The 13438-nt window shown below is 39.6% G+C and overlaps 1 protein-coding gene across 2 annotated transcripts in view; it reads left to right on the forward strand.

The window, feature by feature from the left end:
- LOC110038840 (proteasome-associated protein ECM29 homolog) overlaps window positions 1–13438 on the forward strand; it is a 192424-nt gene that overhangs the window by 137717 nt on the left and 41269 nt on the right. For both annotated transcript variants that reach the window (XM_020743756.1, XM_020743757.1), the window contains exon 28: window positions 13244–13397. In XM_020743756.1, the coding sequence (XP_020599415.1) occupies window positions 13244–13397 (154 nt within the window). The remainder of the gene's footprint in view (window positions 1–13243; window positions 13398–13438) is intronic.

A 13438-nucleotide genomic window follows, 5' to 3' on the forward strand; every position in this document is an offset into this window, starting at 1 on the left:
TAATATCTCTTTCAACAAGTATTTTGGCCACAGAAGGTCTGGTTAGGTTAAAAGTGGGTAGATCTAGCTTTAAAGGGTCCTCAAGTATGACACCAATAGAGTAAAGAACTTGATGATGAAGAAAATGCAGTTTGAGATTAGGTAGACTAAACCATACCGGTACAGTAGGAGATTCATGCTTGGTGTCAAAATCAAGAGACCACTTGAGTAGCTTCATTGGTTTACCAGCGTTTACATGTTGAGATATTTTTTTGGAAAAAATCTCAGTGTAGTCTTTAGGTACGGTTAGTTGCATTATTATGTGTCTCCCATCTATGAGTCTACTTTCCACTTTCCTGCTAATTTGAGATCATCAAAACTTTTCCTGATAACATCCATAAGTGGGTGTCCCCATTGAAATTTTCTAATAAATGCAAACTTGAATTTATCAGTAAGGAATGAAATTTCTAGCTCAGAGAAAAAAGTACTTGCTTTCCCACTTTCTTGCTTGCAATCTTGATAAAGGGACAATCACCTTCCTGTTGCTCCTTATAACTCAAGGGGAAGACAATCGCTGTCTCCCTCCGAGAATTACCCACCACGTGGGCAAAGGAGGAGATTTTGCCAGGTTCAACCGTAGACGAAGGAAGCTCCATCATAGCAAGAGAAGCACTGCTCGACAAAAAATTAGTGAGCCGAAAGGTCGGGGCCAAATAATTGCAGTTGTCAAAGCCGCAGAACTCACAGCTCGACGAGGCAACTCCTCATGGGCAACAACCCTTTCCCATAAATCTAGAACAATCGCCCCTGCTTCCCCCTTTGTTGAACGGATTCAGAAGGTTCAACCGGTTTATCCCCTCTAGCAAGATTAGTGTCAGTTTTCAGAGGTTGGAGGGGCTTTGACCTCATTCTTCGAAGCTTTTGTGTACTCGTTATTGGCGATGGAGCTATTGTAGCCTCTCAGTGTTGAAGGGTCTATGACTGTAGTCTGGAAATCATCTGAATCCCACTTGCAACTGCACCGACGCCCAAGGCACCTGAGGATCTTTCTTCATTTATGCGCAAACATCCACATCAGTCTAATCTTCTGGGAGTCCCCTACTGATTTGAGTTATGTGAAGTCCCCTACTGATTTGAGTTATGTGGAGTCCCCTACTGATTTGAGTTATGTGAAGTCCTACTGATTTGAGTTTTATGTGGAGTCCCCTACTGATTTGAGTTGGGTATGTGTGTCATGTGTATACTGTTGAATACTGCTAAAGTAATTCACGGTCGACTCAACTTTATCTGAAGAGAGGGTAGCAGAACCTCCTTAAACGATGGTGGTCGTGGTGATAAGTTATCAATCGTGATATCCTGAAATGTTCTCTTTCGTGATTGTCCCTTGTTTGGAGCTAGTGTCTCAGTCCATCATCATCTGACATCACCAAAATTGGTCTCATTGATTCTACTCTGCAGGCAAGGGCGCCTACGATCTATTACTCCGCGGAAGCGAGAAGGACGGTGCACTTCCTATCCTTGGTGGTATGAGTGTTTTTGAATTCGTCATGATGAGTCCTATCAAATTGTCACGGTCTCCTCAATAATAGGTGGTAGGCATCCATGGGTACCACATCACATCACACCTATTCCTGCAGCTGTCTCCTAATTGAAAACTTCATTAGGCACCTCCGGTCAATGCTGATCCTATTCTCCTTCTTCAACCACGACAGAGAAAATGACTGGGAGTATCTAAGTCATAAGACAATTTCACCACTGTCTATGTAGATTTCATGTTCTTATTGCTCCCTCCATAGATTATGAGACTGCATATGTTCCCTTTCACAGTACGTGTGCAGAATGTATAAAGCACTGCCAATCTCTCGTCTTCTTAGTCTGTAAGAGCCGTCGAACCATGAGCATCTCACTCTCATCAGGTGGAAGATGATGTGCCTCACCCTTTTCCTCATCTGTCTCCTCGCAGCTAATCTCCTCTACAACGCCCTATTCGATAAAAGACATAACTTGTATCGTCGGGCAACTGGATGAGATTTGCCCAAATCCATGACATTTAAATCATTTTTAGGCGAGAACTGTAGTAGGCGTGCTACTCTTCACGAATTTCTTTAACTCCGGGTGTTTCAGTCCTTACTCGAACTAGTTTTCTCAACAATCTAAGGTGTACTCCTGCTGGTGTATCCAACTGTCGGTAGATGTTTGACTAGTGGTGGTTGCCTGCTCTTTTTCTGTTGTCTCTCCACCTTCAGTGTTAAGATCTTGCATCTCCTAGTGACCAATAAGGTTGCAGCTGCACAACTTCGTTGATAGCTGGCTTCAGACCAGCAAGATAACTAGCTATGGTGTGCTCCTCTGGCTCGACCAAATCATACTTCATCTGCAACTTATCAAACTATGTTGTGAATTCCTTAATTGATAAGTTTCTTTGCTTTAGGTGGCGGGATCTCAGCAACATATCCTGGCGATAGTGAGAAGGTACGAATTTTCTCTGCATCTCCTTTCTCATCTTCTCGCACTAAATAATCTTATCATTGCTTTCTCTCTTTTTCTTTTGCAAGTTGTCCTATCACTAGGAGACGCTCTTTCTCAATTTGATAGTTGCAAGCTTTACCTTTTTATCTTCTGCCACCTTTTTGTACTCGAAGAACTGCTCAACCGATTGCACTCATTCTATAAAGTTGTCTGGATCCATACCTCCATCAAACTATGGTAAATCCACCTTTATTCTGAAGTCCTTGTGTCCTCCATGGTTTTCTATTTTATCGGCCTCCTCTAACACTGCATCCCAATGAGTCGTGATCTCTCTTCTTCATCACTGAAAGCCTTCCTATAGAATGTGTTGAAATTCTCATTTCTTTTCTCTTCGACTTTCCTTATCAACATCGAGGCTAAGTCCCCCCTGAGTTTTATCCTCAATGTCTGCAAGTTTCCATTGAAGTCGACATATTTCTTGTTGTATCTATCTTTTTTTATAGCATTGTTCAGTTTTATAGTTGAAATGTGAAAGTGTAAAAAAAATAATTTTGGGTTGCTAATTTTGAACATCAACTGGGGGAAATTAGGGATAGGATATGTTTGGCTATGGTTTGGAAGCATGAAAGAAATTTTTGATGAAGGGGCAAGACGGATGCTAGGAAACCTTAGGATATGATTAGGGTTAGGCTGACTCTGATACCAAATGATATCGGAGTTAACCCAAATCACAGTAGAAACAAAAATATTATTGTTGAAATTTAAATAGGTTACAACGACGACTGTCCAAAAGAGAAAATAAATGATAAAAACATAAGAAAACGCCCTAGAGCGAGGATGAGGGTGGTGGATGGGGGCTGGACAGCAGGTAGTGGCTAGATTAAAGGTGTTTGTGAAGGCATGAGGGTGGAAAGTGGGCTCCAGCAGCAGCGGGAAAAATATTTGAAAGGAGCTGTGATGGTTGTCTGGTAGGTTAGAGGAGTTGGTGGCAGTTCTGAGAGGATTAGAGGTTGCTCTGGCAGAAACTATGGCTGGGGAAAGCAAATAAACAGTTGGTAGAGGGTTGTTGGCCGTTACGGGAAGGAAGGATCAGGATTGGTGGAGGGTGGCTGGTTAGGAGGGGGTAGCCAGGTTGTGAGGGCATGAGGGTGGAAAGTGGGCTCCGGCAGCAGCGGGAAAAATAGGTGAAAGGAGCTGTGATGGCTATCTAGTAGGTTAGAGGAGTTGGTGGCAGTTCTGGGAGGATTAGAGGTTGCTCTGGCAGAAACTGTGGCTGGGGAAAGCGAATAAACAGTTGGCAGAGGGTTGTGAGCTATTACAAGAAGGGAGGAGCAGGATTGGTGGAGGGTGACTGGTTGGGAGGAGATAGCCATGTTGAGTTAGAAGGGTTGTGGGCTATTACAAGAAGGGAGGAGCAGGATTGGTGGAGGAAGGCTTGGTGGGATTCGGTGTATCAGCAGGGAGGAAAGAGGCTAGCTGAGTTACGGTCGGGATGGGAAAAAGGGCGTGTGGTTGGGCTGCAAGGGTAAGGGAAGCTTTTAGGCCGCAGGGTGAATGTTGGAGCAGCAGCGGTAAATAGAAAAGAGGGAAGATACACACTATCTCGGGATAAGTTATAGTCGGGATAACTTATATATTTATAAATTGAGAAACCAGAGGTTGTTCTGATAAAAAATCAATCAAAACTGAATCCTAGTGACAATAGCATAACATATATATAGTTGATAATTGGGAGGAGGGGAGTTAGACAACCCTAACCGATAAATCTAGACCAGTGGGGTTTGCTCCGCACCTGACTGAACAGGTTCGAGTGGTCCAACCGATCCATCGCCCTGAAAGCCCTGCATCAATTTGGTATTTTGTTACCTTACTATAATATTTATGTTTGTCAATTTATTTATAATTACAATTTTCAGTATGTTGTTGGACTCCCTCCCTAGATCCAGAGGAAAGGGAAGCGATAGATCCACCGACTACACCCACCATATTTAAAAGTTTTTTTTGTTTCATTTTTGGGTAATACGTTTGTAATCCCTGTGAGTGAGCTCTTTGTACCCATTTACTAAAATCTTTGTATCCTTTTTTTTTAATCAATGAATTTTTCCTTTTTAATATATATATATTAAAGAGGAAAATGTACAGATATGTTGTATTAGAGAGTCTAAAAGATGACCCAACTAACAAATTAGAAAAGAAAAACCTAATAAAGCAAAGATACATAAAGATAAAAAGCCAAAAAGCCACCTGTTGTGAAAAACAAGGAAAATAAAGCGAAAAATGGAACGAGAAAAATTGCACTCAGAAAAAACGCCAGAGCGACACAGATTTACGTGGTTCGACAAATTTGCCTAATTCCACGGAACTGCAGAGGATTTATTTCTGCGAGGAATTACACCGTCGAGCGTCTCGACGTTTACAAGAAAATCTCTATTTTTTCCTCTCCATTCCTCTCTCCTTCCTCTCTTTCTCTTAGCTCTCGAGATGACTTGGCTTGACCTTGCTTGGCTTGCATTTCCTTTAAACCAAAAGAGATTATTTATAGAAACCATGTTATTTATTTTATAGAAACCATGAGAGCGGTAGATGGAAGGTAGGTGAGCGGTAGGTGGGATACTTAATTAAGAAACTAATTAAATTCGGTAGACCGAGTCTCCACATTACCCAACAATTCTTCCAATTGGAGACTGAGACACTGAATGCATCACCCACTAGATGCATCATCTACTAACTGTACCGATTTTTTTTTAAACATGATATTCTTCACATCTGCAACTCGAAACCCTTGTCTTCATGCCAGAAGATGAGCTGAAGTTGACACAACTTCAGCTTCTCACGAGTAACAGCCTCAGTTGACATATCACCGTCAGCGTAGCCTCGTACCACCAAGCTCTTTCCTGGGTTACCTTGTATCTGCTTACAACTCCCACTGCATGAGCAATATCCTGCCCCTGTTGAAAGCCCTTTTCAACAACTCCAGCTTTGTACCTCTTACTGCCACCAAACACAGTCTTCACTCGGTACTCCCACTTGTTGTGTAATGCCTTCTTCTTTGATAGAAGTTTTGCCAACTCCCAAGTCTGATTCCCTGGTAGAGAATCTGTCTCCTTCTTCTTGGTCAGCTCCCACTTTCTTGAATTTTCATCTTGCAAGTTTTTTTCATAACTCTGTTGTTCTTCACTATTTGTCTGTACAAATTCCAGTTTTTCTGTATTTGGCGCTCTACCACTTTTCAGGAAAATAACATTCTTCTGCTTCCCCATAATGCACACTCATGTGTCATCGCTTGAGTAAACCTGTAGTCATATATAGTGTGTCGGTTTTCTTGCCCCGAGCCAGTACTAATGTTTCTTTGGTAACCTTCCAGGTGTTTTTTGAGAACACTGCCGAATGACTACTTTCATTGAGTTGCCCAATAGAGATGAGGTTTTTCTCCAACTCAGGAATGTGTCTGACCTTTTGCAAAATCCATTTGCTCTTGTTAGGGAGTGCAATATCAATGTCTCTCATTCCCACCAGGTCCAGAGCTTTTTCGTCAGCCAGATATATCTTCTCAAAGTTACCTACAACATAATTTCGTATTAACTGTATGGAAGGAAGCCCCTGAATCCAGTATTCAGTCATCAACAGAACTGTAAACTGTCAGAAATAGTGCATCATGTATTTCTTCAGTTACAACATTAGTGTTATCATTCTCCTTCTTCTTAGGATTCCTACAATTTTATTTTGTGGCCAGCCCACAATTCCAACAGGTTGCCTGCTGACCAGACTTTGATTTTAATCTTCTTCTGTTTGATTTTTTTGTCATGTGATCTTCCTCTGAAATCAACATTCAGCGCCGAACTTGAACACGAGGTCTTGCCAAATTCCTTCATGCGCACATCCTCAGTCAAAATCAAATCACGAATATCATCATATTTCAACTTAGATTTACCTGCAGAACTGCTGACTGTCATCCTCATAGCTTTCCAGCTATTTGACAATGAAGCCAATAATATCAGCGCACATATCTCATTATCAAAATCAATATCAATAGAAAACATTTGATTTGTGATAGTATTGAAATCATTCAGGTGTTGAGCAACAGAGAAACATTTCGCCATCTTCAAGTTGAATAACTTTTTCATCAAATGAACCTTGTTAGTCGCTGATGGCTTTTCATACATGCCTGATAAAGTCGCCATGAGATCTGCAGTAGTCCTCTTCTTGATGAAGTTGTGGCAACCAATCTCGACAGGGTTAATCGTATAACCCCCAGAACCTGTCGATCCAACAGATTCCATTTCGCCTCATCCATTTTTTCTGGTCGCTTTCCCAGTAACGGAAGATGAAGTTTCTTCCCATAGAGGTAGTCATCTATCTGCATCCTCCAGTAAGCAAAATCTATGCCATTGAACATGCCTATGCCATTGAACTTCTCGATCCCCAATGTCATCACTTCGTCTCCGCCCATCGTTCTTCCTTAGATTCGACCAAAGCTCTGATACTAGTTGTTGTGAAAAACGAAGAAAATAAAACGAAAAATAGAACGAGAAAAATTACACTCAGAAAAAACACCAGAGCGACACAAATTTACGTGGTTCGACAAATTTGCCTACGTCCACGGAGCTGCAGAGGATTTATTTCTTCAAGGAATTACACCGTCGAATGCCTCGACATTTAGAAGAAAATTTCTATTTTTTTCTCTCCCTTTCTCTCTCTTCCTCTTTTTCTCTTAGCTCTCATAGCTCTCAAGATGACTTGGCTTGGCCTTGCTTGACTTGCATTTCCTTTAAACCAAAAAAGACTATTTATAGAAAACATGAGAGCGGTAGGTGGGAGGTAGGTGAGCGGTAGGTGGAATGTGATAGGTGAGCGGTAGGTGGGTGTGGTAGGTGAGCGGTAGGTGAGATATTTAGTTAAGAAACTAATTAAATTCGGTGGACCGGGTCTCCACATTACCCAACACCACAAACAGGTGCAAAAGTGCTAGAGATGTTCCACTTTAGTCCTCCCCTTGCATCTAGTTCTCAGAAGGGAGTCGACTAACAAATTGTTAAGTTGCGTACCATTACCCAATGTAACCAAAGTATCATCCATCAGATTTTTGAGCTCAAGTAGGTCTTCATTCCTCTTCGTCCTCCTGGATGTGTAGACCTGTCATTCCTCATCTGAGGATTGACTCATCTGATCAATGGATTGGTGCAAAGGTTACCGGACAGGTGTAGGCCGTTGCATATCATGATCCCCATGGGTCTGAGTAACCTTGACATCTTTCTAGACTTGGTGAGGCGATAGTAAAGTAGTAAAAGTATTTTCACCTGTAATATCAGTGATAGGTTCTAGGGCAGAAGGAGTTTAAAGAATCTCTCTCGCCTCCACGATAAGAGATTTTAAAGACGGGGAGCTACAACATTGTGTCGAGACTGAATGATTTACATATTGCCTGCGGAGATAGTAACGTCATATTTTTGATGATCAATAGTGTCAATAACTTGGAACTGATCAGGAGGAGATGAAATCACAGCCTCGAGCGAAGCACTTTATTATTTTGGTCTGAGATGAGGGTGTAAATGATGACATTGAGAACTGGAGTGACCGAACATACGACGGTTTGAACAATACGAGAAAAATGCTCAATCTCTACCTTCTGCCAATATCTATGGTGTTGTGTGTCCAACCAAATTTCCTCATAAACGGAAGAAGTAATTTCTTTTGCAACAAGTACTCTGGTTTCAGATGAACGGAAAAGATTGAAAGTAGGAATGTCCGTCTTGAGTGGCTTACCATAAGCTGAGGCAATAGAGTACAATATTTTTTTAGAAAAATAATGAAATTTCATAATGAAATTTCAGACCAGGGAATGAAATTTCAGACCAGGGAGGCAAATTAAAACCAGAATGATTGGCGGTTCCGTCTGTAGGTCAAAATCCACAGACAATTTCAGAATCTTCATTGCTTTGTTTTCAATTCAGTTTATCCTTCTAGCAAAATAAGCGTGTGTAATTTTCTTCATTATTAATTTGAATAAAAATGTCTCTCATTTAATAATCCAATTTTTGAATCCCAAATAAGGTGCATAAGTTCAAATTTCTTGCGAATAAGCTCCGTTTTGGGATAATCATATAAAAATTTTTCAACTAAATTCAGACGACAGCAAGAAGTAAGTTGAATATCTTCAGCTTCTATAGAAAAGATGGTAGGTTTCCCATGCTTCCTACCAGGTTTCTTGATGTTCTCCGTCCACTCAAACAAAAGAGGGAAAGGGCACGATTTAGGTGGACCTGAGGCATGAACACTCGCAAGGGCAGCTGCATACGATCTGTTTGAAGTCATCCGGTGTGGCGGATAGAGGTGCAGCGTTAAGAACAGAGAAGAAAGCAGCTCTGATAAACACGAGAAAAGTCGCTTTAAAACAGTCGAAGTTGAAAAGGAGAACACACTGTAAGACAGAACGAGCAACAGAGGAGCCGCGAAAATCACGAACTGTACCCGCAAGACGGGAAGACGAATTGTACTCGCGAGACGGGAAGACGAGCCGTAGAGTCGGGAGCTCCTGAGCCAGGAAAGCTCGTGAGACTAGAAGACGGGAGACGAGCCGGGCCGCAAAGCCTGGAAAAACGAGGAAGGGGGGGAAGGAAGGGGATTCAGGGGGGATTAAGCGGGAAAAGAGGCTTCAAAGCCGTAACTATTGCTAGAGTTCGTCATGTGACAGAGTCGAGCGCGAAGGAAGACGACGCCATCGTGACACACACACACACACACACACACACACACTATTAGGGTTTCGATCCATGTCGAACCCTAGCAACCCTTACCTTACCGCAAGATCATTTCTCCAGCTTCGTCTCTCCTCTCCGTCGTCGTCATCTCTATTTGAAACCGATGCTCGCGTCTCGTCGCCTCTCCAACAGAGTTCGCATCTCGTCGTTCTATTCAATTACATCTCACGGAAGACGGGAAGGGGTCGCCTCGTTTCCTCCTTTCGTCTTCCTTCTCGACTCAGCTCGACAGCTCGACTGCACCGAGTTTTAGTCTCTTCGATTTCTGACCTGCCCTCTGACCGACTTGGCAAGGCTTATAAGTTGTTATGGAGCTTCCTTCTTCAGTTGAACCTGTCAAAGCCTCCTTTTCCCACGTGGTGGGAAATCCTCAGGTGAAAACGGCGGTTGTCTTACACTCAAGTTATAAGGAATATCGCGATGGTACAAGTGATTACCCATTTATTAAGAATGCAAGTAGGAAAAGTGAGAAAACAACAATTTTTTTCTCGGAGTTGGAAATTTCTATCTTGACTAACAAATTCAAGTTTGCACATATTGGAAAATTTCAGTGGGGGCGCCCACCTATGGAAGTTATCAGGAAAATGTTTGATGATTTTAAATTAGCAGGAAAGTGGGGCTCATGGATGTGAGACATTTATTGATCTAATTAATTGTGGCTGAAGACTACACTCGGATTTTCTCCAAAAAATATCTTAGCATTGCTGGTAAATGAATGAAGCTACTCAAGTGGTCTCCTGATTTTGCCCCTAATCATGAACCTCCTACTGTATCAGTATGGTTCACTCTACCAGGTCTCAAGCTGCACTTTTTTCATCATCAAGTTTTTTACTCTATTCGGGCCATACTTGGAGACCCTATGAAGTTAGATCTACCGACTTTCAACCTAACCAAACCTTTTGTGGTCAGAATACTTGTGGAAAAAAATATTACTTTATCTGACGTTACTGAAGTATGGTTGGGCACAACTCATAATGGATATTGACAAAAAATCGTCATGGAGAATAGTCCGCCTTACTGCTCTCATTGTAAGATGTTTGGGCATACACGATAAATATCATAAGTTTCATCCTAATTTGAAATCTAAAGATCAAGTGAATAAGGATGGATCTAATCCCACTACTCTGGACATATCTGTTCTATCTGGAGGGAAAGCTATCGCAGGACAGGTTTTGGATATCGCTAAAGATCAATCACCTACCATCCCTGCTGAGAAGGTGCAAACCGATCCTTTACCCAACATCGCAGTTCCTGATGAAGAACATCATAGTGCAAGTACAGATCCAAAAGTGCTTATACTGCTCACTGTTATTGAAGACTTACTTACATGCCAAGACACACGGGAGTGTTTCTTTGATTCAATTAAAGATCAGCTGGTACAACAAGCGGTTACTTCTAATGTTAAACATCCTACGCATGTCCGACACACTTTAGACCAATCTACTGATCAGACAAGCCAATATTCGGATGAAGAATGACTGGTCTATTCCAGGAGGAAGAAGAAGATTGGAGGCCGACTCGAGCTTAGAAACTTATTGGATGATACTTTGGTCACTACTGGCAATGACACTCATCTTACCAATTTATTATCTGGCTCTTTTCCTAGAACTAGAGGTAGGGTCAAAGGAAAATTGGGTCGCTCTCTAGCTACCTAATACTACGTTTTTTTGGCATTTCTTTTGTTTAGGTATCTTGTATTTTTCTGTATTTCTAACTTTTTTGAAACATTTTGTATGTGATGGTTATCGTGGGGGACGGGTGTCATTGTTCAGCCATTCCACACAATCTTTATGTATTCTTATTTCCTTTTAACAAATTAGCCTTTGAGCTTTCTCAAAAAAAAAAAAAAATCTTAATAATAATAATATTTTTAACTTTACTAAATGTGGTGCTTGAACTTTATTGAAAAGCTGTGAAATTTTATATCTGAGATTTTTTTATAATCTGATTATGTTCGTGCTCTTAATTTTTTTTGTTGGTATTCATGATTAAAAACTAAGGAAGAAATTTTTGCCAAATATTATCCCTAGCCCCTGTAGATGGATTGCTGCTTTTATCTCCATCAGCATGGCTGAGAATAGACTCTACGATTTTATAGGAGGTGCGGCTGAGTGTTTGGCACTAAACAAATAGATTCTAGATTTTACATATATGAAATGGAAAAAAATTTCTCTAGGTGGAGAACAAGCATTCCCCTCGAGGTTTTTAATTATTCTAACTTTTATTGTCCTTTAATGTAGTATTATTATTCTATTTTAATTGGTCTACAATCTGAAAAATACTCGCAACGTGCGCTTTACCCATTTTTATAAAAAATTACCTTTGATCAAGCATCTAGAATGAGTAGGATATAATTGATGGCATATAAAGTTTATAAAGACGGCATTGTTGATTAGGACAGATTGAGCTTCTTACTATTTAATCTTTGAATCTATACCTTCAGTAATATGTTGTCATTGTCAAGTTTATTGATTGAAGTTTGTGTAAAGTTGTTAAGTTGCTAGGAGGTGCGGCTGAGTGTTTGGCACTAAACAAATAATTTCTGGATCTTATATATATGATGAAATGGAAAATTTTTTTCTGTAGTACGAGAACAAGTATTATCCTCGAGATTTCTCTTTAATTATTCTGCCTTTTATTGTCCTTAAATGTACTATTATTATTCTATTTGCTTGGTCTACAATCTGAAAATTACTCAACATGCGTTTTATCCATTTTTATAAAAATTAGCCATTGATCAAGCATCTATAAGAATTAGGAATTAATTGATGGCATATAAAGTTTAGAAAGACAGCATTGTTGATTAGGACAGATTGAGCTTCTTACTATTTAATCTTTGAATCTATCCCTTCAATAATATGTTGTCATTGTCAAGCTTATTGATTGATTTCTGTGTAAAGTTGTTAACTTGCTGCCCGAAGTGCATCTTTGTTCGAGTTCGCTAATGTATTTTTTTTTATCCAGCACGAGCCAATGTTAAGCCTGATTTGAATTTACAATCATGTTCATGATTATTTATATAATCTTTTTAACTTGCTCAAGCCATAATCGAGCTTTAATTGATCTTAAGAAAATATATTTGATTTGTTGATGTTTAATAATGCTTCTTAAATCATGCACAATTATTCACAAGAATTTACATGAGTTTACTCGGTTTGTTTTTGGTGTTTCAATATTTAAACATTATTAAAATGAAAATAATGGAGATGAGCTCTCATTGTCAACTTTATTGAATGAGTTTTGAGTTGGTTTCTTAACTAGTTGTGCTGAACACCAATATATTCTGGTTTGTAACTTTTGTCGATTCATTTTTACCCTGATTACGGCAACCTTAAGGCTTAAACATTATTTGAGTTAAAAAATCATAGTCAAGCTTTTTTATTTATTATTTTTAAACATGCTTAAGCCATATTGAGCTTTAATTAATCCTGAAAATATATTTGATTTGTTCATATGAAATTTCGAGCCTGTTAAATTATGCATAATTATTCATAAGAAACTAAACTAATTCAATTCTATGTTTTTGTTGGTGTTTAGCATTCAAACGTTATTAAAACTGAAGACATTGAATTAAATAAGTTTGTATAATTTGTAATTATAACGAGCATCCATCATACCTGTGCCTTTATTAATATGTTTCTTTTAGGCTTATATATAAGTTTAATATCAGAACATTTAACGAGAAAATATATATGCGTCATGAAAGCATCAGATGACTACTTCATCCTATTCTTAGCCAAGTACTTGTTACATCAGAAGCGAACAGTATTGTTGAAGCTAATAAACAAACAGGATACTGTTCAATTTTGTTCAGTTGGATGTCAAACTTAAATTTGTTCAGCCATATATCAGCTTCTTAAATTATGCTCAAGTTTGTCTGATTAGGTTATTAAATGAATTTAAACAGTTAATGAAGTTGTCTACTGAGTGAATTGGTTTGTTTAAAAACCTCATTCTGAGCTCCTAGAACTTTGGTATCTTTTGCAAAAACTGTATATGGTACTTTATAAGATTTCCTCTCAACTTGCCATTGCCAGATTTGAAGATGATAAAGATGTTAGTACCTTATATGAGGAGCTATGGGAGGATAATTCGACCAGTGAACGTGTCACTCTTCAATTATATCTGCAAGATATTGTTTCCTTAGTTTTTAATTACATGTCCTCATCATCTTGGGCTAGTAAAAGGAAGGTATAAGTTTAAAAATTGTACCGATATCCTCTTTATTATGG

The sequence above is a fragment of the Phalaenopsis equestris genome, unplaced genomic scaffold, assembly GCF_001263595.1.
Source record: "Phalaenopsis equestris unplaced genomic scaffold, ASM126359v1 Scaffold234130, whole genome shotgun sequence".
In the NCBI taxonomy this organism is placed as follows: domain Eukaryota; kingdom Viridiplantae; phylum Streptophyta; class Magnoliopsida; order Asparagales; family Orchidaceae; genus Phalaenopsis; species Phalaenopsis equestris.